At 42.4% G+C, this 21,000-nt stretch overlaps 1 protein-coding gene across 2 annotated transcripts in view; it reads right to left on the bottom strand.

Moving 5' to 3' along the window:
• Tnni3k (TNNI3 interacting kinase) overlaps positions 1 to 21,000 on the bottom strand; it is a 266,104-nt gene that overhangs the window by 146,149 nt on the left and 98,955 nt on the right. For both annotated transcript variants that reach the window (XM_040751553.1, XM_040751554.1), the window contains exons 12-17: positions 14,410 to 14,496; positions 13,854 to 13,910; positions 12,896 to 12,988; positions 12,745 to 12,802; positions 12,429 to 12,623; positions 11,115 to 11,219 (exon numbers count right to left, since the gene is read on the bottom strand). In XM_040751553.1, the coding sequence (XP_040607487.1) occupies positions 11,115 to 11,219; positions 12,429 to 12,623; positions 12,745 to 12,802; positions 12,896 to 12,988; positions 13,854 to 13,910; positions 14,410 to 14,496 (595 nt within the window). The remainder of the gene's footprint in view (positions 1 to 11,114; positions 11,220 to 12,428; positions 12,624 to 12,744; positions 12,803 to 12,895; positions 12,989 to 13,853; positions 13,911 to 14,409; positions 14,497 to 21,000) is intronic.

Genomic DNA, 21,000 nt, shown 5'->3' with positions numbered 1-21,000 from the left:
AATCCCTGGGCATTGGCCGACAGCATTGTAACTAATGTATGTCTTGTGTGTTTATTTGGGGACTCTAAGGTAGTGATGGGACCCAGGTGGGAGTCCCACAACACTTGTGAAATACTGGATTTGGGACACAGCCACATTACTGGATATTTCTCTTATGACCCTTGATTTTTTATAATGAATTCATTCCTGCATTTGACAAATATTAATTGAATGCCTACTAAGGTACTAGGGATCACATAGTATGACATGCACAGTGCCTGCACTGACAGAGAACCTCTTGTTGAATAGGGAATGGACTGGAGTCCAGAGTGATTTTAACTGGGGTGTGTTAACCCAGGATCCACATCAGCATGAGGGATATGCACAGCCCAGTGTAATATCTATGCCAATTGTGTTTTCAGATAGATGCTAGGGATGTAGCCAAGCAAAAGAGACAAAAGAAGCCATAAGGAAATTCTTAGATTTTTCTCTCTGCGCCTCCAGAGCTGAAGAAGTTTGGCAATTACCAGCTCATTAGCTTTATATTTAGGATACAAAAGAAACTTTGTCAAGGTTAATAAGAGTTCAGTGGGAAATGTCTGCCCACAAGGCCACCCATATCCAACAGGAGGATCAGTGTATCTGTCTTATTCTTTATGTGAAATGAGAAAAAAGAAATTAAAGAAAGTGGAAGAATTAGAAGATGTCTGTGACCATTAGTTCCCATCAAATGCCCTGTTGAGTTGGGAGGCCTCTGGAAGACAAACCTTTCCGAGACCACACACAGTAGAAATCTATGAAAATGTGCTCCAGTCTTAAAGAATGGGGTCACCCAAGAACACTGACCCTTTGCTCTGAATAGACCAATGAAAGCCGGCTGCTACTTTAAGAATTCAGACATAGGATTTCCCTTCCCATTGTAGAGAAGGTCAGCATCATCAGACTCCTGGCTATTTCATCCACAGCACTGGGTGCCAACTTCTGTAGCATTTCAAAGCCCTTATGTGAGGAGGGTCTAGTGAATGAGAGTACAGCTCTTCATGGAAAAGCATTAAATGGAAGTGATCTGAAGACTGTCACTGCAGCATTCAAGAGTGGGCATTCTGTGAGGCCGCTCTGATCTCCCCAGCTGGTGCAGGTAACCACAAATCTTTCTGAAAAGGAGTATGCTGTCCCTGAACTGTCTAGTCACCTCAGCACCTTCCACCTTCAGCAAGGAGGTGAGCCCGAGTGCTCTGCAAACAATCATCTGACAGCTGTCCCCGTGAGACTTTCCATCTGAGACCTGCAGGCAACTCTCTGCTTGCAAGGAATGCAACTTAAATGAACAGACATTCCCTGTGTGGGGTGGAGTGGTGGAACCTTACCAGTGTGAAACACTTCCAAGGCTATCTGGCTGATTGAGTCTCCTGTGACTGTGCAGAGCTGTTGTGTTGTGGGTGAGAAGACAGAGTACCTGGAGCTAGCTCAGATATTTATTGCCCACTCCTTTGTGTGTGTAACTCATGACTGTAAGGCAAAATCCATTCAGGAAGATCAAAGCCGAACTCTAGCTTCCACTAACTAGAGGCCAGGATGTCTTAACACCTAAGGCTGATTGCAAAGACTTCCCCCTCCCGCTGTAAGTGGCTCTCCTGCTGCTTCCACCAGCATCTTAAAAATACCTTGATTTATGACTTTGTCTTGTTACTATGAAAATGCCATGAATGTGTTATCGCCTCAGAACGTGGGATTTGGAGAGCTCTAAATCTGTGTTCCTAGGCCATTGGCCACTCACACTATAGTTCTAAAATAAACTCTCTCTCATCCCTTTGAGATGAGTGTTTTCTGATTTGACAGTTCAAAGCAAACTATTTTTTTTTGGAAATTTTAATGTATTTATGTCCTGACTCTAGCACTCACCACAAAAGTGTTTCTGTGAACAGGGATATATAGTCTATGCTGTTTCCATTTTGCTACTGAAGAACTTGAATCAGAGAGAAGAGAAGTCAGTCGAGTCAAGTGATGATGTCACAAGGGTGAACCAATGGGAGGAATGACAAAGCTAGTCAAGTGATGATGTCACAAGGGTGAACCAATAGGAGGAATGACAAAAGCTAGTCAAGTGATGATGTCACAAGGGTGAACCAATGGGAGGAATGACAAAGCTAGTGTTCTCTCAAGAACCAGGAAGCTGTGTCTAGGTAGAATCTTACTCCCTATCACGAGTAAACAAAGGGCAAAATAACCTTCACAACAATGTATATAGTCACCAACTGTATTGCTGAAGGAGCTGGTTGGCCCCTGGGAAGGAAAGATGTGTGGCAATGCTGATGACCCACACAGTCTCCATGAAAACACAGCTTAGTCTTGTTGACTTCCAGAACGTACTTCTGATAACTCTTCTTCACTGTGAATTTTGTCACCTACCTTCTGAGTAAGGAAAAGATAGGTATCACCACTGGGTGAATGAGCCCTTCTGGAGAGACACAGAGGAGGACCCTAGACACATGTAACTCAAAGTTTCTCCCAGCTATGAGTCCAGGTGATGGGACTGTTGGTGAATCCATGATGCAAAGCTCAACCGCAGGTCTCTACGAAGACAGGAATGTGACCTGGGTCCTTTCCCTATTCTCCTCAGAAAAGGTCCATATTCGGTCCACTTATTCCCCAGGGAGCTATGGGAGCAGTTATCCATCTACAGTATGGTAAGCAAAACCATAGTCATACACTCAAAGCAAAACCCTGAAGCACACTTAACACTGAGGGATATTGAGCAATATCAATGAGATGGCTCGGTAGGTTCATGTGCCTGAGTTTCATCCGTGGGACACACAGGGTGGAAAGACAGAACTGATTCCTGCACGTTGTATTCTGATATCTACACATACATTGCAGCATGCACACCCCTCCCATACAAAACTGAAGCAAAACCATATTAAATAGTAAAATATTCTTTCAGAAAGACGGTAGTAATTGCTAGTGTACAATCCAAGAAGTCATATTAAGTGTTACCTGTAAGTTATCTTTAGAGAAATTTCATTGACACAGGTTAGAGAAGATTCCATGAGGAGAAGATTATTTACACATGCCCTGACTGGTGTCTGTCTGCCTGTCTTGTTGTACCAAATTCATGCTATAGTAACTACTGGAAATATGATCAGAAGGACAGAATTATCCAGCTATCGAGCTTAATAGCTGCTCTTGGCTATTAATGCTGACTCTGGGTTCTTTCACACTTTGTACTAAAACCCTGGCATCTTAAGAATCCAACATTAATGCATTTCAGCAATGTGGAGGTTGAAAATGATGAGGTGGGAAAGGCAGAGATGCCAGAGGCAGCGTGAATATCATTACTGAAAAAGGTTAGCCGCTCAGGAAATCGACAAGGCGCCAAGGAGGCATCCACCAGGTCGCCTAAGAAACAAGAGCAGAGAGAAATGAGGCCAGACAGAGAGCGGCTTTTGTTGACATTTTCAAAAGGCTCCTTTATACAGGCTGTGTCTTTGGAGGAGGGAAGAGAGCCAAGCAGGGAGCCAGCAACACTAGGAAACCACAGGTCATGAGCTCAGCAGCCTCGGCAAGGAAGCATGGTAGAGAAAGCACCCGCCCCCATTCCTCCACACTCAACTCTTCAGTGAGGGAAGGAAAGGGGGTTCCAAGAAGGTAAAGCACCCCTGACCCCTGACCCCTGACTCCTGGCTTGGGAATGCTGTGTTGAGGAAAAGGAGCAAAGTGTATCGCTTAGAAAAAAAATGACACTGGAATTTTCTGTCAAAGGAAATGTGGATTTTTGCATCCCAGAATTCCTCCTTGAACTTTCTGTGCTCTGTTAAAGACACAGGAGTCTCACACGTGGCTTAAAACCTACCTTTGAGTGTGGGAGTCACGATCTAAATGGGGTGGAATGAGCTGGGGTCCTGATGGCCCTTACCCAAGAGATCCACTGGGGCAGGTCTAACACCACCATTACCAGTGGTGTGACATCAGTGTGACCCCTCAGATCTGAAGGAGTTTAGTGTTGAGGCATCTTTTATGCTTCAAACCTCACTAATAATTGAATCAGAAGATGAATGGATAAAGAGAGTATGTGGCCCTTTCACAGTGGAATTTTGCCCAGCTGTTAAGACAAATGATATCATGGCATTTGCAGGAAAATGCAGAACCGTGGTGATATATTATGACATATACTTATGATTTACTAAAGCTTGCCTGGGGGTTCAGAATGCAAAGCTATCCACAAGGCATAGAGGTGAGGTGATGGTGGTATACACCTTTAATCCCAGCAGCCATATTAGCTAGCCAGGCATTGATGGCACATACCTTTAATATCAGCAACCATACCAGAACACCATAGTTCTAGGCAGTGGTGGTACACACCTTTAATTCCAGGATTTAGGAGGCAGACAGATGGATCTCTCTGATTTCAAGGTCACACAAGAGTGAAGAGTAACAGAGCTCACGCTTTAATCCCAGCACCTGGGATCACACACCTTTAATCCCAGAACTAGGGAGGTAGAGATAGGAGGATATGGCTGGGAGCAGAAAGAAATAGGAGGAGGAGACAGGAACTGAGACCCTTTGCCTCTGAGGATTGGTGGAGACAGGACTGCCATTTCGGCTTGACAGAGGTGAGATCGACTGGCTGGGCTGCTTTGCTCCTCTGATCTTCATCTTGAAGCCTGACCCCAGTATCTGCTTCTGGGTTTTTATTTTTCATGTTATGCAGAACCACAGTTGTTAAAGCACTGGAATCATCACCACAAGCCTACATATGTTTACCGGTAATTGATATATGATACATATATGTATATATACCTGGGCTTATGCATGTGAATCCATTGTGTACGGAGCACCCCTAAGCCTGAAATCTGAAATCCCAAATACTCCAAAATCCCAAGCTTTTGGTCCCTGTGACTCTCATGGGGACTTTTGCACTTGGATTTCCAGGCAAAGATTCCCTAAACTGGCAAATTCCCTGCTACTGCTCCAAATTCTAGAACATCAGAAGCCTGAAGCAATTCTGTTATATGCATAGGTATATTTAATCATCAACAAATTCTGAATCCATCTGCAGTCTGTGACCTGGAAAGTATCCACGAATTATGTCTGATATGGAAACGTTTCCCCTGCTTTTGGCTGTGTGTGAAGAATATATGTTCCTTGGAATTTTCTACTGTCACTCAGGGATTATACCTCAGCATCCATTGTAAAGGCTATGAACCTTCTTCAGCAACTGATGAATCTTGGGACCTGTTCTCTGGCCCACATAGCAAGGACTTACGCATCTCTGACTTGTGCATTCACCCTTGATGAACAAATGACTGTATTTTATTTAGCACAATCATTTTCAAAGCCCCATAGTGCAATGCTTTTGTGGTCACGGAAAGAAATCACTGTTGGTGCTCAAATCTGCCCAGCCTCAAGCTCAACCTGAGGCCTTCAGGATCAGCCCAAGCCTGTCTTACAGTACGGGGCACCTCATGCCAGTCACAAGCTTGGGATTTATTCCTTTCAGATATAAGTTCTGTTAGGAGAGTCCTAGACTCTGTCACTCTCACACACAAAACCAAACCGTAGAACAAGTCCTAGGTGATTTTAAGCACTGTAGGAGAACTCCATATGCAGTTCAAAAGTGGAAAGGGTTAGGAAAAAAGATTTGTTTAGAAAAATCTCAAAGACCTTCTCCTGATGACGGATTTAAACCAGACAACCACAAAACCAGACCTGTCAACAGCTTCAACAAGTGTCCACATGTGCCTGTGGACTTCACAGACACTGCCTCTGGTCTGTCTGTGGGCACTAGAGTTGTCAAGACATTGTTGGCCAGCGAGTGCCAAGTTCCTTCTGTATCACCAGGTACTGAAATGGGCAGCCACACAAACTCCATACCTGCACACAGAGACCATGCCCAAAAGGAAAACCAGAAAAACAATAAATTACTTTGTTTGACTGTTGTGTTTTTTTTAATGGCGCTTTTGTATTTTGTATTCAATTGAAAGGCAAATGCACATGTCAAGTTAAAAACAGTTATTAAAATTTTCTCCATTTTTTTCCTTTGTTATTTCCTAAAATCTTTACTAATTTATTTAAATGTCATCTTTGAAATTAAAATCCATTTGGCCCTTACCAGGCTTGTCTTTTTTAATTACCTGTCACTCATCACCAAAAAGTGTTCTGTTTTTAAATCATTTGTAATTATTTTTCTTTATATTTGCTGGAATAAGATGGCCCTCAAAATACCAGCAAAGTACTCAGAATTACACTGAAGACTACATAATTCTACTTTGTAAAAAAGAAATATTTGTTTAAAATGATGTGTGAGTGTGTGGGGGGAGTGTTTTGTATCATTCATTCTGTTTCACTTGAGTCAGGGTCTCAATACTCAGCCAAAGCTGACCTCACACTATATCTCCCAGCTACCTCCCAGGATCTGAGACTATAAGCACGCACTGCCATATCTAGCCTAAAGGAGTGGTTTTTGTTTTTGTTTTTGTTTTTTTCTGAGACAGGGTTTCTCTGTATTGTTTTGGAGGCTATCGGTCCAGCCCAGCCTCGAACTCACAGAGATCCACCTGCCTCTGCCTCCCGAGTGCTGGGATTAAAGGTGTGCGCCACCATTGCCTGGCTTGGAGTGTTTTTATAATCCCCGGAACAAGATGCATATCTGTGTAGTGCTTAATAGTATATAAATGTATCCCTATACATATATTCCTATACATATATTCAGTTCCTATGGTGCTGCAAAACACCACAGTAGACTTTTCCAGAGAGAAGACAAACCATTTAATCCACGTCTATTTGCAGTGATGTCATCATTTCCTGACAGTTTAGAAATATGCTTGTCCAGAGAGCAGATGACTGCAAAGTTTTAAAGCCCTTGGCTGTAACTGTGACCTTAAGCATCAACTTCATGAAATGAATATGTAAACTGACTAAGGTTTAAGCTGACCCTTAGGAAACTAGAGCATTCCTGAATAAAACTGTAAATAGTTTAGAAGTGCTTAAACTCTATGGGACACTCACAGTGGGCTGCATCTCCCCTATCAGTTAACTAAGACAGTCCCCAGAGTCATAAATACAGACTAAAGAATGTAGACAGCCCTCAGTGAGACTCTCCTCAGCTGATTTTAAGTGGTGTTATTTGATAATTAAAGTTAACCATGGCAAATACCATCACTACCAACTATTCTCTCTGTGTTCCACTACAGTGTAGTATGAGGATTTGTGCTAAGAAGGCGGCCCCAGACTGATCTCTTTTCTCAGCTCATTGTCCATGCAGAAGGATAAATGGTAGCTACAGACTCCATGAGAGCATGGCCACCTCTTAGCAGACCCTCCTGTGCGTTGCTCTTGTCAAACGGTAGCCTACCCCCTCCCGCATTCTTGAGTTTACTGAAAATGTAACTTTCTCCCTCATCCCTTGAACCTTCTTTTCAGTAGATACTAAAGACAGATATAACTTCAGGCCAAGAGAAAAGTAGTTTTCTCCTTTTGTGGAACGAACAGCCACCCACCCCAATATAGAAGAAGAACAGTCCTTTCTGTAGGCCTACAGTCACTTTGCAATTAAGAAAGGCGCTGAATGATTCCTCAGGACTCTATCCAGAAGTAGACATGATTGTATAAATCAGGTATCTCCAGTTTTTTTTCTTTTATAAACCTTCTTGTACTGGAATGGTATCCCTACAAATGCTCCCCCAAATTACAAACCTTCTTGTACTGGAATGGTATCCCTACAAATGCCCCCCAAATTATAAACCTTCTTGTACTGGAATGGTATCCCTACAAATGCCCCCCAAATTATAAACCTTCTTGTACTGGAATGGTATCCCTACAAATGCCCCCCCAAATTATAAACCTTCTTGTACTGGAATGGTATCCCTACAAATGCCCCCCCCAAATTATAAACCTTCTTGTACTGGAATGGTATCCCTACAAATGCCCCCCCCAAATTATAAACCTTCTTGTACTGGAATGGTATCCCTACAAATGCCCCCCCAAACTTCTCTAAATATACATTGATTGAGCAACTTCCACATAGGAATCTAAGGCTCTAATCTCAGCAAACGGGAGGAGAGATCCTGAAGCCCTATGATGCTGGAGCAGTTGATCAGATAAAACCGTAAGCATTCAACAGTCACCCCAATCCAAAGGCAAACTGGCATCTGAGCTCCCTCTGCCTTTTCTAGGGAGACTTTCCGAGTACCGAAGAAATGCAAAGTATGTATTTTAGAGGCCCATTTTTTCAGGTTTGCATCCTAAGCAAGCTTCCTACTGCCATTTGACCTTTCACTTGCTTGAAATTCTCTTGAAAGCTGCTTTCAAGTCATTTTGATTCTCAGTCGCGCCTTTCTCAAAGCGAAGACTTGTTGGCTTCCTTAGTATATGACTCATTGTGTATGCAAATGAATTGTAGTAAGCCCCCCCCATGGTGCATGAAGCGTGTGACTTTGAGTCATGTACAATGTCTTGTCTACTTGAATATGAAAGAATAAAAGTTTTATTGTTGTTATTGGTTGAAGATGGGTAGAGGAGAATGTGAAAATAGATGCCATAGGAGTTCCCTGTGCGTGTTTCAGGAAATTTGAAGAGTTTTAGAAAATTTAAGCTCTATGGTTAGATTTTCGTCAGGGAAAATCAGGTAAAATAAGCTTGTTCCTGTTATGTAATAAATGTTTTATTTTCATATCTAATCAATATTGTATTTTCAGTCCTGCTGAGTAACTGATGGCAACAGCCTACACGTATTGACAAGGCAATACTACATACTATGGGAATGAAGGCTGCTGCTGGAGAAAATTGACAGCCATCACTTAAGTCCTGCTTCTTTACAGGGTGACAGGAACAGAGAAGCGATAACCTCCATGCCAAAAGTCCCAAGTTCATCGCCAGTTTGACATTGAGATCTTTTCCCTAAATATCGTTACTAAAACTCAAAGGACAAATACATTTATTGGCACAAATGTCTTGAGAAGGCGGAGAAAAGAACTAGCAACTCACGGTGAAGACTAAGAAACTCTAAGTAAGTTCTCATGGTGTTTGCTTCCAGTAATAGAATCTACCAGTGCCACTTGGATCATTTCCCCTTGCTTGCTTTTCATGCCCATCTTTCCCTTTCATTTCACTTCTTACTACTGCTATTCTGTTTCAGTTAACTTCTTGCCTACACTGCTGCAGCAACTATCTCGTCAGGTTCTTGACAGTCTCCCCGTGGAGAATCCACCAAACACAGGTTGGCTTTTTCCATAACAACACCTCAGCTTGTGATTGCAGCAAAAGTACTATAGGGCTCCTTCTTGCTCACAGAAGAGCACTGAACCAACCTCCCTTGTCCAGTATGCATTGATTTACGTCTTCTACTTCCACTTTTCTCTACTACTTTCCAATGTTCGTCTTCTGACTTCACACAACACACACACACACACACACACACACACACACACACACACACACGAATACCTTTGTTTGTCTTGTACACTAAAATAAAGTGCCTTATAGTTCCTATGCATGAGTTTAACCTTTTGATCTCTATTCGAATAAGTCTATCCTTACCCTTGGGATGCGCTTTCAAATTTATTCGCCCCTAGGGGATGAGCGATGTGTCACTTCACCCCCCCATGGAGCTATTTCTAAGCTCCTCTGAATTGATTAACATCCCTTCTTGAATTTTGCAGAAAAATTCACTACTTATCATTTTATATAACTTGCTGTTAAATATATTCAACTTGCTTAAAATGTGTTTGGATAAGCTTTTTTTTTCATCTCTGTGATGATGGGAAATCTCCTGAGAAGCTGGAGAGTAGGATTTCTTTTTTTGCACATGGAAATGCACCAAATGCACCCTACTGTAAGCATGGCATAAGCCCATGGAGTTGTTGATCAAGTGGTTAGATAAAGTCACTCCTTAATATTTAAATTTCAAATGATATCCAGGATTTAGAAGGCTTTTACCCACAGACAAGAGAGTGAGAGAGATTGGTGTGGAACAGACCAGTGACTGTCTACTCCTCAGCACAGCAGATTGGGATCCACCTAAGTGGGTGTGGGTCTGACTCCTCAGCTGTGGGAAATGGGTAAGTGACAGGAGTTTTCCTTCCCAACATTCAGATTTTAGACAAAGCCTGCCCTATTTTGTATACCGGTCTTGATTTTTTTTTTTACCAAGACTTTACTCAGAGAAAAATTTTCACAGTTTAAGGAAAGAATTGAAAATTCTTGGGGTCCAAGCTCTATGTGGAACTTTGATTCTGCATTTGTCTCAGGCTCTTTTCAACACAAAAGCCTTTTGCATGGAAACGAGGTAAGCATCTTTCTGTGGTTTGGCTGAATTTGCTAGCCAGCCCCCCCAAAATGCCAAAATGGCAGCACAAAGGAGCAAGTCAGCTAAGATCCCCTCCTAACCCCAGTTTTGTATGAGACGGGGGTCATCCTTCATAGTCACTGAGGTTACTCATTGACCCAACCATTAGCCTGAGAATTCCAGTCACAAGCTTGCGTAACGGCAGGCGCATGGCTGTCAATGTGTTTAGGAGGTTTTTGTTACAATGTGTACACATGCACAAGTCTTGGTGACACTGGCTAAACCACACCTGTGGCCAGATCATGAAACCAAGACAGGCAGTCAACATAAGATGCACGGGCTACTGACAGCATCACATGCTGTATTTCTTACAGTAATTGGTTTCTTTTTTAATAAATAAAATGATAAAGTTATGAAATTGGGTAGGAATTGTATTGCATTTAGTAAGTAAATCTGCAGCTTTCTTTGTTAATTATCACCCACAAATCCCAAGCGCTGTAGATAACCACAGGCTCAGGTTTTCTGTCTGAGTTGACAGCCTAGAGTATTATGTCAGCAAGGCCAGAAAAATGTCTTCTGTGAGCCACAGTTATCCTTGATGGAAACATTGTCACGGTCTGCATCTTACACACAACACCATCATTCTGGACATCCCATAGACTCAGACGGTCCCCGAGAAAGCAGTCACACAGCTTCATATTTCTGTGAGACAATGGCAGTGGCCTAGTATCTTTCACAGGGCACCCAGAAAACTCACACCTACGATAAATCTGAAACACGTCCTCACTGTGTCATGGTGGGCTCTTTGTTAGCTCTAGAGCTGTAAGTTCATCCTTTAGGAGAAGCCAAATACCTGTTCAGGTCTCGGTGTATGATTGGCTGGGTCAAGCTGTGCAGGTACTCCATACCCTTGGCAACGTCTACAGCAATAATTAGTTTGGACTGCAAGTCAAGAATTCTGGAATAGAAAATAGAGTGAATGGAGATGAGTTGGTTGAAGACAACAATCTGCATGTCTCTCAAAAGAAAACAGTCCATGGATTGCTATTCTCCATAACTCTAATGTTTTTATTCATGTTAAAAATTCAGCCTGGCAAACAGCTTTCCACAGTTGGGAACTGCTTAACTAAATGTCAGCTCAGATATTTGTTTAAAAATACAATACTTGATTAGGGCCTCTGGTGGTAGATCAGTATTTATTCCTAGAATATGAATGGACTTTGGGAGCCCATTCCCCATAGAGGGATACTCTCTCAGCCTAGACACATAGGGTAGGGTCTAGGCCCTGCTCCAAATGGTATGACAGACTTTGAAGATCCCCCATGGAAGGCCTCACGCTTCCTGGGGAGCAGAAAGGGATTGGATAACAGGCTGGTGGGGGACAGGGGAGGAGGGGAGAAGGAAATGAGATTGACATGCAAAACAAGAGTTTCTAATTTAAATTTAAAAAGGAAAAGTTATAATACTTGAAAAATATATAATACTTGATTTTCTAATTTATTTGTCATGCAAAAACTCATGATTATAAGGCACAAATGGAATGCTCTGGAGCCACTGAGGGAAACAGTGTCCATGTTACTATCGGTAGAGATCTAGAACATGAACTCAGGTTAGACATGGACAAGAGAATTCTTTAAAAAAAACTTTCTCTCTGTATGCTCTGTATGGGGCATTGGTGGCACACGCCTTAACCCCAGCACTTGGGAGGCAGAGGCAGATGGATCTCTGTGAGTTCGAGACCAGCCTGCTCTACAGAGCGAGTTCCAGGACAGCCTCCAAAGTCACAGACAAACCCTGTCTCTAAAACCCAAAAAGAAAAAAATAAATGAAAAACCTTTGTCTTATCAGTACCTTGAATCTGGACGGTTATTTTAGTCTGAGCTTACATACACACATCCTTTTTGGTGTGTCAAGGTCAGCCTACTTATAAGCTTCAGTTAGCCTCCTGAATTCCTGGAACCTGTCACCTTTGACTTCCTGTGAAGAAATCACTATAGCTCATTCTTTATTTGAAATATAATTATTACTCATAAATCATCAGCTATGTTTAAAACGCCCCACGTGTTAGCCTCTGAGACATCAGAAAGCCCAGGTTCCCTGATCAGAAAGCCCCAGCAAATGTGCTTTTCATGCTGAATGCAAGGGGAGCGTGGACCGGAGCCAATACCTCTTTTGTTCGTGGAGGAGAGAGAACAGGGAGCCTCCGGATATGTACTGCGTGACTATGGCAAACTGGCTGGGGTCATCCAGGCAGGCTCCCACAAACTGAACCACGCAAGGGTGGTTGAGCTGGCAGAGGATGGACACCTCTCGGCAAAACATGTCCACGTCTGACTTGGAGCAGTAGGTGTTGGCTCGGTATCTAGGACAAGGTAAGAGTAGGGGTGGAGGGGGCACGTTCTTGTCAATGGCAATTTTCAGGGGGCCGCCCCGCCCTGCTCTTCCCAGCCCGGGAAGCAGACGTCTTTCATCTGTCTGCTTACCGTTTGATGGCCACTATTTTATTCCTGCATCGCCCTTTGTAGACTTTCCCAAAAGAACGTGAAACATTATTTAAGAGACATTGGTAAAACGTTTGCTGCCTTTGAGTTAGAGATTGCGAAGCTGCGGCAGAGCTCTGGTGTCTTAGCTTACCTGAGCCGATGATCTCGTGGAACTCAATTTCCGAGAGCTGAAGATGGAAACGGGAGGGCAAGCCAGCCCTCAGGAGGAGAACATCGGCTTTCTCTGCGAACGGTAATTGCATTTTTACGTGGGGGTGTGCGTGCGCAACTAATCCCTTGGAAATGTGAGGACCCAAGCACACGTGGTGCCAGGGCCTGCAATTCCAGAGACACCTTCTTCTATCTCAGGCACTCAATCTCTGGGATCAAGGCTGAGCTCCCCGCTCACCTGATCTTCAGTTCACATGGCCGGACGACACAGCCACTCTCCACAATGATTGCGTCACAGCCTGAGAAACCCAATCAATCCCTTCAACCTACATCGCCAATAAGGGAGTCAAATATCTATTGATAGACTGAGCCTTCCGGGGATACCCATTAAATGGCTGGTAAAAAGCACACGAATCAATCTGAGGAAATGGCCCACACCAGAAAGGACTGTTAAAACTACAGGTTCCATGTGGTTAGACATGAATTTGTCATCGGATTGTGTTTATACTTTTCCTGGTTTAGTGATGTTAATTTCAAAATTCTCCATGCATTCAAAAAAAGTAAATGCATCCAAAAAAGTACCAGAGTGCCCCTTACTTGAGAGATTTAAAAAATCACAATTATTAATTTGAATATTTTCTAAAGCAAATATATTTCCAACTCATGTAAAAATATTCATACTTGTAATTAATGCTTTGTCCAAAGCGTAAACATCTAAATAGTGCTATGTGAGTTTGAGCTTTCTTTAGTACCCATGAATGTTCTGCTGCTGTTATAACTGTTTACTGAAGAGCATACACACAGGCTAGTTATGAGAAGGATGGATTATGGCCACCATCGCTTAGACTGGTGAAGTATTCATCACTCAATAAAATAAGACATGTGGTTGTCACAGTCACCCTCAGCAACAAAACCCAAACCATCCCACTGGTAAGTACCTTTTGTCATGCTTTTAATCTTCCCCAAGGGGGACGGGACAGACACATAGGATCCATCTGGAATCAAATGAGACAGTGGCATTGAAGGCAGCCATCATCTCTTTCTTCTTGAAGTTCAGCATGGTAGAATTGAAGCACACAATGGGGTCAAAGAGAACTAGCTTAAGGTTAAGATCTCCTTCTGGGCGGGAAGCTGTGCTGGGCAAGTTTGTCTAAAATCTGCAGGAAAGGATCCTGATTCTCTTTTAGGAGACTCCATCAGATGTAATCTGTGTTTCTTTCCTTGTATGGGTAAATTATTGACATGGAAAGGGACTGTTCTCTTCTTCCCCAGGACTTCTAGCCTGGCGCATGCTCCATACACATCCAGTCCAAGCTAAGCTTGAAGGAACTATAGGTGGATGGTGGTAGCTATTATTTGCCTCACCCAATGATGGGTCCTCATCACTTGGCTACAAACTCCTTCCTCAACTCACAGGGACAGTAGCAGCAACACACAGTTACCATTGGATGCAACAGCATGCAGCTATGAAAACACAGTAGCAAAGAGGAGTACCTCCTCCAGGTTGGGAATATTCGTTGCACGGCAGCTCCTCCTGGGGTCTCTTATAGTGCTTCAGAAGTGTGACAATGGCATCATGTCCTTCATGGAAAGAAAGAGAATGGCCTTTAATTTTTGTCCTGGCTTATTCAGCACCCTGGAAAGCAACAGCAACGACTGGAGAATATTTGCAACCTAAGCGACTCCGGAGGATATAAGATAATTACAAAGTGGATGTAATGCTTCCTTCGTTCAGAATAACCTGCTGAGAATCTCCTGATAGTTTGTGGTGGGTTGCGGTGATAGAATGGGCACGTGACTCTGCTCCCACTCGTAAGAGGACTGACAAGGAGTTGAGCAAATAATTACGGGAATTGTGAGCCGCGTGAAAACTTCCAAGTGAGCGCACATGAAATTGTGTAAGGGCACATGGTTAGAGCACGACTAAATGTTTGAAGGACACACAAGGTAGCTGAGAGAAAGGGGCACACGCTGTGACCAGGCGTGGCACTTGGTGGGCCCTGCCAGTTACACGGCGCTAAGGTCATGGCACAGGTGGTTTCTGTGGTAGAGAGAGCAAGCTGCACGTAGGTACCCGTCTTCCCCTTTCTCGGTGAGTCTGTCATTCAGAACGGCTGCTTACCCTGGGATCTCTCTATCTGTCGTCCATCCAACTGTGGCTTTGTGACATATACCCTGGGAACACAGGGGCAACGCCACTACCTTGTCCGTGCTTTAAGACACAGGAAGTTGTAACTCTCCCAGCTGCCACCTGCATGCCCAGGACTCTGAGGTGTGAGGGGATGGGAAGTGTCTCCCTTCTCTTGTCCACCAGTCCCAGAATGTCAGAAGGTTGATAGACACATTTCACTTATGAGCCACCACCACTAGCATTATTAAGTGTGCCGTCACTTATTCTTCCAAAGGATGAAAGACATTAAATGCTTTTCAGAGAATACCATTGATTTTCAATAGAGGTAAACCTTGACACTATTGTATGCTTTCCCTATGAAAATAATCTACTGAAGCCAATTTGTAAAAGCGGGAAAACATTCGACCATAAAGATCTTACCTAGAGCCTTGTGAAATGCAATCGAACCCACTGCAAAAATGGCCAACTTTAGAAACTGCAGAGCATAAATATTTTCCTATTACAGATACCTGAAAGTTAGTATTGGCTTTGCACAGGCCAGTTTATGTGTAGAGTGCCCACAGTAGTGCTCACTTAGCAAGTTTTCCCATTAAATGAGCCCAATGAATAGTAAAATATATGTAAGAACACAGAATGGAGAAGTTAACACATTTACTAACGCTAGGCATTTTCCTGAAGGTAACATTCTAGGTCGAGACTCCCTAAGGAAAGCAAACAATAATTATACGAATAATGCAATTCGAAGTAAATATATGTATTAGCTATCTAGAAGTTAGCAACTAGGCACTACTTTTTTTTAAATTATCTTTAGTTATGTTTGTAAACAGTGAGTTTTCTGTTTTCCCAAACCACGGGTGCAGGCTGTGTTGAAATGGTGAGGACAAACCCTCTTTATTATTGCTTGTTTGCTTGGACAAGTGTGATAGGAATCAGAGAAACCTTAGAGCCTGAATGATGTTAGCCAAGAGGCACATGTCTAGTGAGAGTCCAATAGGAAGGGGTAGTAAATAATGTAAATTTCTGAGCAGGAGTGAACATTGCATGACCGTGACCTATTTACAACTGTAGAAGCCATGTGTGAGGCAGGACAGAGGCAGATAGGGAGGTGCGTCTGGGCAGGTGAGGAGAGAAAAGAAGAGTGGGTAACAGACTGATGGCTGAGAGGCCAACAGGGGACTGATCCAGACTCCATGAATGCAGTGTCAGTGAGGAGGCTTCAGAAATCTCTGGGGCCTTGGGTAGTAGATCAGTGTTTACCATGGCATACGAATGAACTTTGGGAGCCCATTCCACATGGAGGGATGCTCTTTCAGCCTGGACACATGGGGGGAGGACCTAGGTCCTGCCCTGGATGAAATGACAGACCCTGGAGATCCCTCATGGAGGGCCTCACCCTCCCTGGGGAATGATATGGGGATTGGGTGGGGGGCTGGAGGGGGGCAGATGGAGGGACAGGGGAGGAGGGGTGGGAGAGGGAGCTGGGATTGACATGTGAAGCATTCATGTTTCTAATTTAAATAAAAACATATATTGAGGAAAAAAAGAATACATCAATAAAAAAACAACCCCGCCCCCCAGTCTATTAGAATGTGTCGCAGGTTAACCAGAGACTAGGAAAGAAAAGCCAGGACATGCTCGGTGGCTTTCTAATGGGGTCCTTGGTGTGGCTGGTGGGAGGCTTGCACTTAATGGACACCTAATACGGAGCTTGCAAAGACAGAACCAGTGTGGGTCATTTTCAAAACCACTAGTTCCCACGGCCCCCTGCCTATGGAAGGCTATGCCTTACTTTGCTTAAAAAGAAAACAAAGAAAGAAACCAGCCTGTCAGAAGACAAAGTAGTGCACCCAAAGACCTTCTTCTCTCTGTCCCCACAGACACCAACCACTCTCTCCATATCTATTCAATATAGTGCTTGAAGTTTGAGCTAGCGCAATAAGACAACTGAAGATATCAATGGGATACAAACTGGGAAGCAAGAAGTCAAAGTATCATTATTTGCAGATCATATAATAGCGTATATAAATGGATCCTAAAAATTTCATCAGAGAACAGTTACATGTGATAAACACTTTCAGAGTAGTGTCTGGATACATACAAGATCAACTAAAAACAAAACAAAACAAAAACCGACAAAAAGCAGCAGCCCTCCTATATACTAATGACAGATTGAGAAAGAAATTGGGGAAACATCACCTTTGAGAATAGCCCCAAAACCATTTGGGGGCTACCTTAATGTAACAAGTAAAAGACTTCTGTGATAAAAACTTCAAGTCTTTGAAGAAAGAAACTGAAGAAGTTAGCAGAAGATAGAAAGATCTCCCGTACTCATAGAATGATAAGATTAACATAATAAAAATGGCCATCCCACCAAAAGCAATGTACAGATCCAATGCAATTCCTATAAAAATCCTGATACGATTCTCTACAGACTTTTAGAGGACAATTCTCAGTTTCATATGGAAAAGCAAAAACCCAAAATAGCTAAAACAGTTTTGAAGAATAAAAGAACTGCTGGCAGTTACACCTCTCCCCGTTTCAAATTGTACCACATTGTTACAATAATAAAACTGCATGGTGTTGGCATAAAGATAGACACATTGTTCAACAGAACAGAACTGACGACCCAGACATAAATCCACACGCATGTAACACCTGAATTTTTGAAGAAGCCAGAATAAACACTGGAAAAAAGACAGCATCTTCAACAAACGGTGCTTTTAGAACCGGGTGTTTGCATGTAGAAGACTGCAAACGTATCCATACTTATCACCCTGCACAAAACCCAAGTTCGAGAGCATCAAAGACCTCAACGTAAAACCAGATGTTCAGTAACAGGCGAGAAAGCAGTAAGTATCCTTGCAATTATTGGCACAGCAGATTACTTTCTGTATAGAACTCCAATAGCACAGACCAACAATTAATAAATGGTACCTCCTGAAACTGAAGAGCTTCTCTAAGACAATGGAAAATGGCAGCATACAGAATGGGAAAATATTTTACCAACTCCACATATGTTATAAGACTAATATCCAAAAATATGAAAAAAACTCAAGAAACTAGATATCAAAAATAATCAATTACGTTTGGTCTTTTCACGGTGGCCCATATTTCCTGGATATTTTGTGTTAGGGATTTGTTGAACTTAAGATTTTTCTCTGGTTGATGAATCTATTTCCCCTAGTGTATCGTCAACACCTGAGATTCTCTCTTCCATCTCTTGTATTCTGTTGGTTATGCTGGCATCTGTAGTACCTGACCATTTGCCCAGCTTTTCTATTTGCAGCATTCCTTCAGACTGTGTTTTTTTATTGTCTATTTCAGCTTTCAACCCTTGCATTGTTTGAATTGTTTCTTGCAATTTTTGCTTTATTTTTTCATCTCTTTCTGGCATTTGTTGGATTTTTTTGGTTTGTTTTTTCTTCCATTTCTTGCATTTTTTGGTTTGTTTTTTTTTTCTTCCATTTTTTCAGGGATTTTCTCATGTCCTCTTTGAGGGCCTCTATCATTTTCATGAAGTTGCTTTTAACTCCTTTCTCATCTGCTTCATTTGCATTGGGTTGTTCAGGTCTTGTGGGTGGAGAGTCTCTAGAATCTGGCAGGGTCATATTGGTTTTTCTGTTGCTGGGTGTGTTTTTATATAGGTTTCTTCCCATCATTTCTTCCAGTGGGTGCATAGGAGTCTCTTCCCATCCTGATGGGTATGTGACCACGGTTCCTTTCTGCTGAGAGCGAGCAGATCCAATAGTCTGGTGGCTTTCCTCTTGCGTGGATGGAGGCATTCCTAGTACCAGTGCTTTGGGAATCTTTGGATAGACTGCACCCTGTTGGGATGAGATCCGCAGTCTGTGTGCAGTTCACTGGTCTCCTAAGGTACTGCTCGGGGCACTGGAAGGCAGGCTGGAAACAGTCCCACACTTACCTTGCCTGTCCTGTGGGTGGAGAGTGGGACTTAGACGCTGGCAGTCTCTGGGTGGGCTGGCTCCTGCCGGGATGGGAGCTGCAGTGCACAGTACCCTAGCTTTGGCTAGCTGTGCACACCTGAAGGCAGGCTGTAAACAGGCCCAAGCCTATCTGGTCCCATGCGTGGAGAAAGGAACTATATATAGCGCTGGCAGTCTCTGAGCGGGCTGAATTCCACATTACCAACAGTCAAAAGAAAAAAGAGGTGGAAATACACATATAATTCCACCACCATCAACCAAATGGACCCAAGAAACAAGCAGGGGTAGCAATCCTAATAGCTAACAAATTAGACTTTAAAAATAAAATCAATCAAAAGAGATGAAGGAGGTCATTTCATATTCATCACAGGATAAATCCACCAAGATGAAGTTTCAATTCTGAACATCTATGCCCCAAATAAAAAGGCATCCACATTAATAAAAGAAACATTATTAAAATTCAAATCACATATAAAGCCCCACCCACTTATAGTGGGAGACTTCAACACCCCACTCTCACCTCTAGACAGGACTACCAGACGGAAACTTAACAAAGAAGATAAGGAACTAGTAGAAGTTATGACCCAATTGGGATTAACAGACATCTGTAGAACCTTCCATCCAAATAACAAAGAATATACCTTCTTCTCAGCATCACATGGAAACTTCTCAAAATCGACCACATACTTGGTAACAAATCAAGCCTCAACAGGTACAAAAAAAATTGGAAAAACTCCATGCATCTTATCAGACCACCAGAGAATCATCAGGTCATACTTTGAAAACTTGTACTCCACAAAATTTGAAAATTTAAAGGAAATGGACAATTTTCTGGATAGACACCATGTGCCAAAATCAAATCAAGAAAAGATAAGCAATTTAAATAGACCTATAACCCTTTAGGAACTAGAAGCAGTCATCAAAAGTCTCCCAACCAAAAAAAAAAAAAAAAAAAGAAAAGCCCAGGGCCAGATGGCCTCAGTGCAAAATTCTACCAGAAATTCAAAGAACAGTTTATACCAATTCTTCTCAAAGTATTCCATGCGATAGAAGCAGAAGGGTATTTGCCAAACTCTTTTTTCTAGGCTTTAATAAGCTTGATACCCAAGTCACACAAAGACACAACTAAGAAAGAGAACTTCAGATCCAGGACAACAGGAACTTACCTTAACATAATAAAAGCTATATACAGCAAACCAACAGTGAACATCAAACTAAATGGACAGAAACTCAATGTGATTACTCTAAAATCAGGAACAAGACAAGGCTGTCCATTCTCTCCATACCTTTTCAATATTATCCTTGAAGTTCTAGCTAGAGCAATTAAACAACTAAAGGAGATCAAGGGGATACAAATTGGAAAGGAAGAGGTCAAACTTTCACTATTGGCAGATGATGTGATAGTTTACATGAATGACCCAAAAACTCTACGAGGGAACTCCTACAGCTGACAAACACCTTCAGCAAAGTGGCAGGATATAAGATCAACTCAAGAAAATCAGTAGCCCTACTATATACAGACGATAAAAGGGCTGAGAAAGAAATCAGAGAAACATTGCTCTTTACAATAGCCACAAACAACATAAAACACCTTGGGGTAATGCTAACCAAACAAGTGAAAGACCTGTATCTCAAGAACTTTGAGTCTTTAAAGAAGGAAATTAAAGAAGATGCGAGAAAATGGAAAGATCTCCCATGCTCTTGGATAGGTAGAATCAACATAGTAAAAATGACAATCTTACTGAAAGAAATATACAGATTTAACACAATCCCCATTAAAATGCCATCACAATTCTTCACAGACCTTGAAAGACTAATTCTCAACTTTATATGAAAAAACAAAAGACCCAGGATAGTCAAAATAACCCTGTTCAACAAGGTAATGTCCGGTGGCATCACCAACCCTGACTTCAAGCTGTATTGCAGCGCTATAGTCCTGAAAACACCTTGGTATTGGCACAAAAATAGACAGACCAATGGATCCCAACATTAACTCATATGCTTATGAAC

The sequence above is a fragment of the Mesocricetus auratus genome, unplaced genomic scaffold (genome assembly GCF_017639785.1).
Source record: "Mesocricetus auratus isolate SY011 unplaced genomic scaffold, BCM_Maur_2.0 Super-Scaffold_100009, whole genome shotgun sequence".
Lineage (NCBI taxonomy): Eukaryota > Metazoa > Chordata > Mammalia > Rodentia > Cricetidae > Mesocricetus > Mesocricetus auratus.
This window is presented reverse-complemented; position numbering and strand designations above follow the sequence as displayed.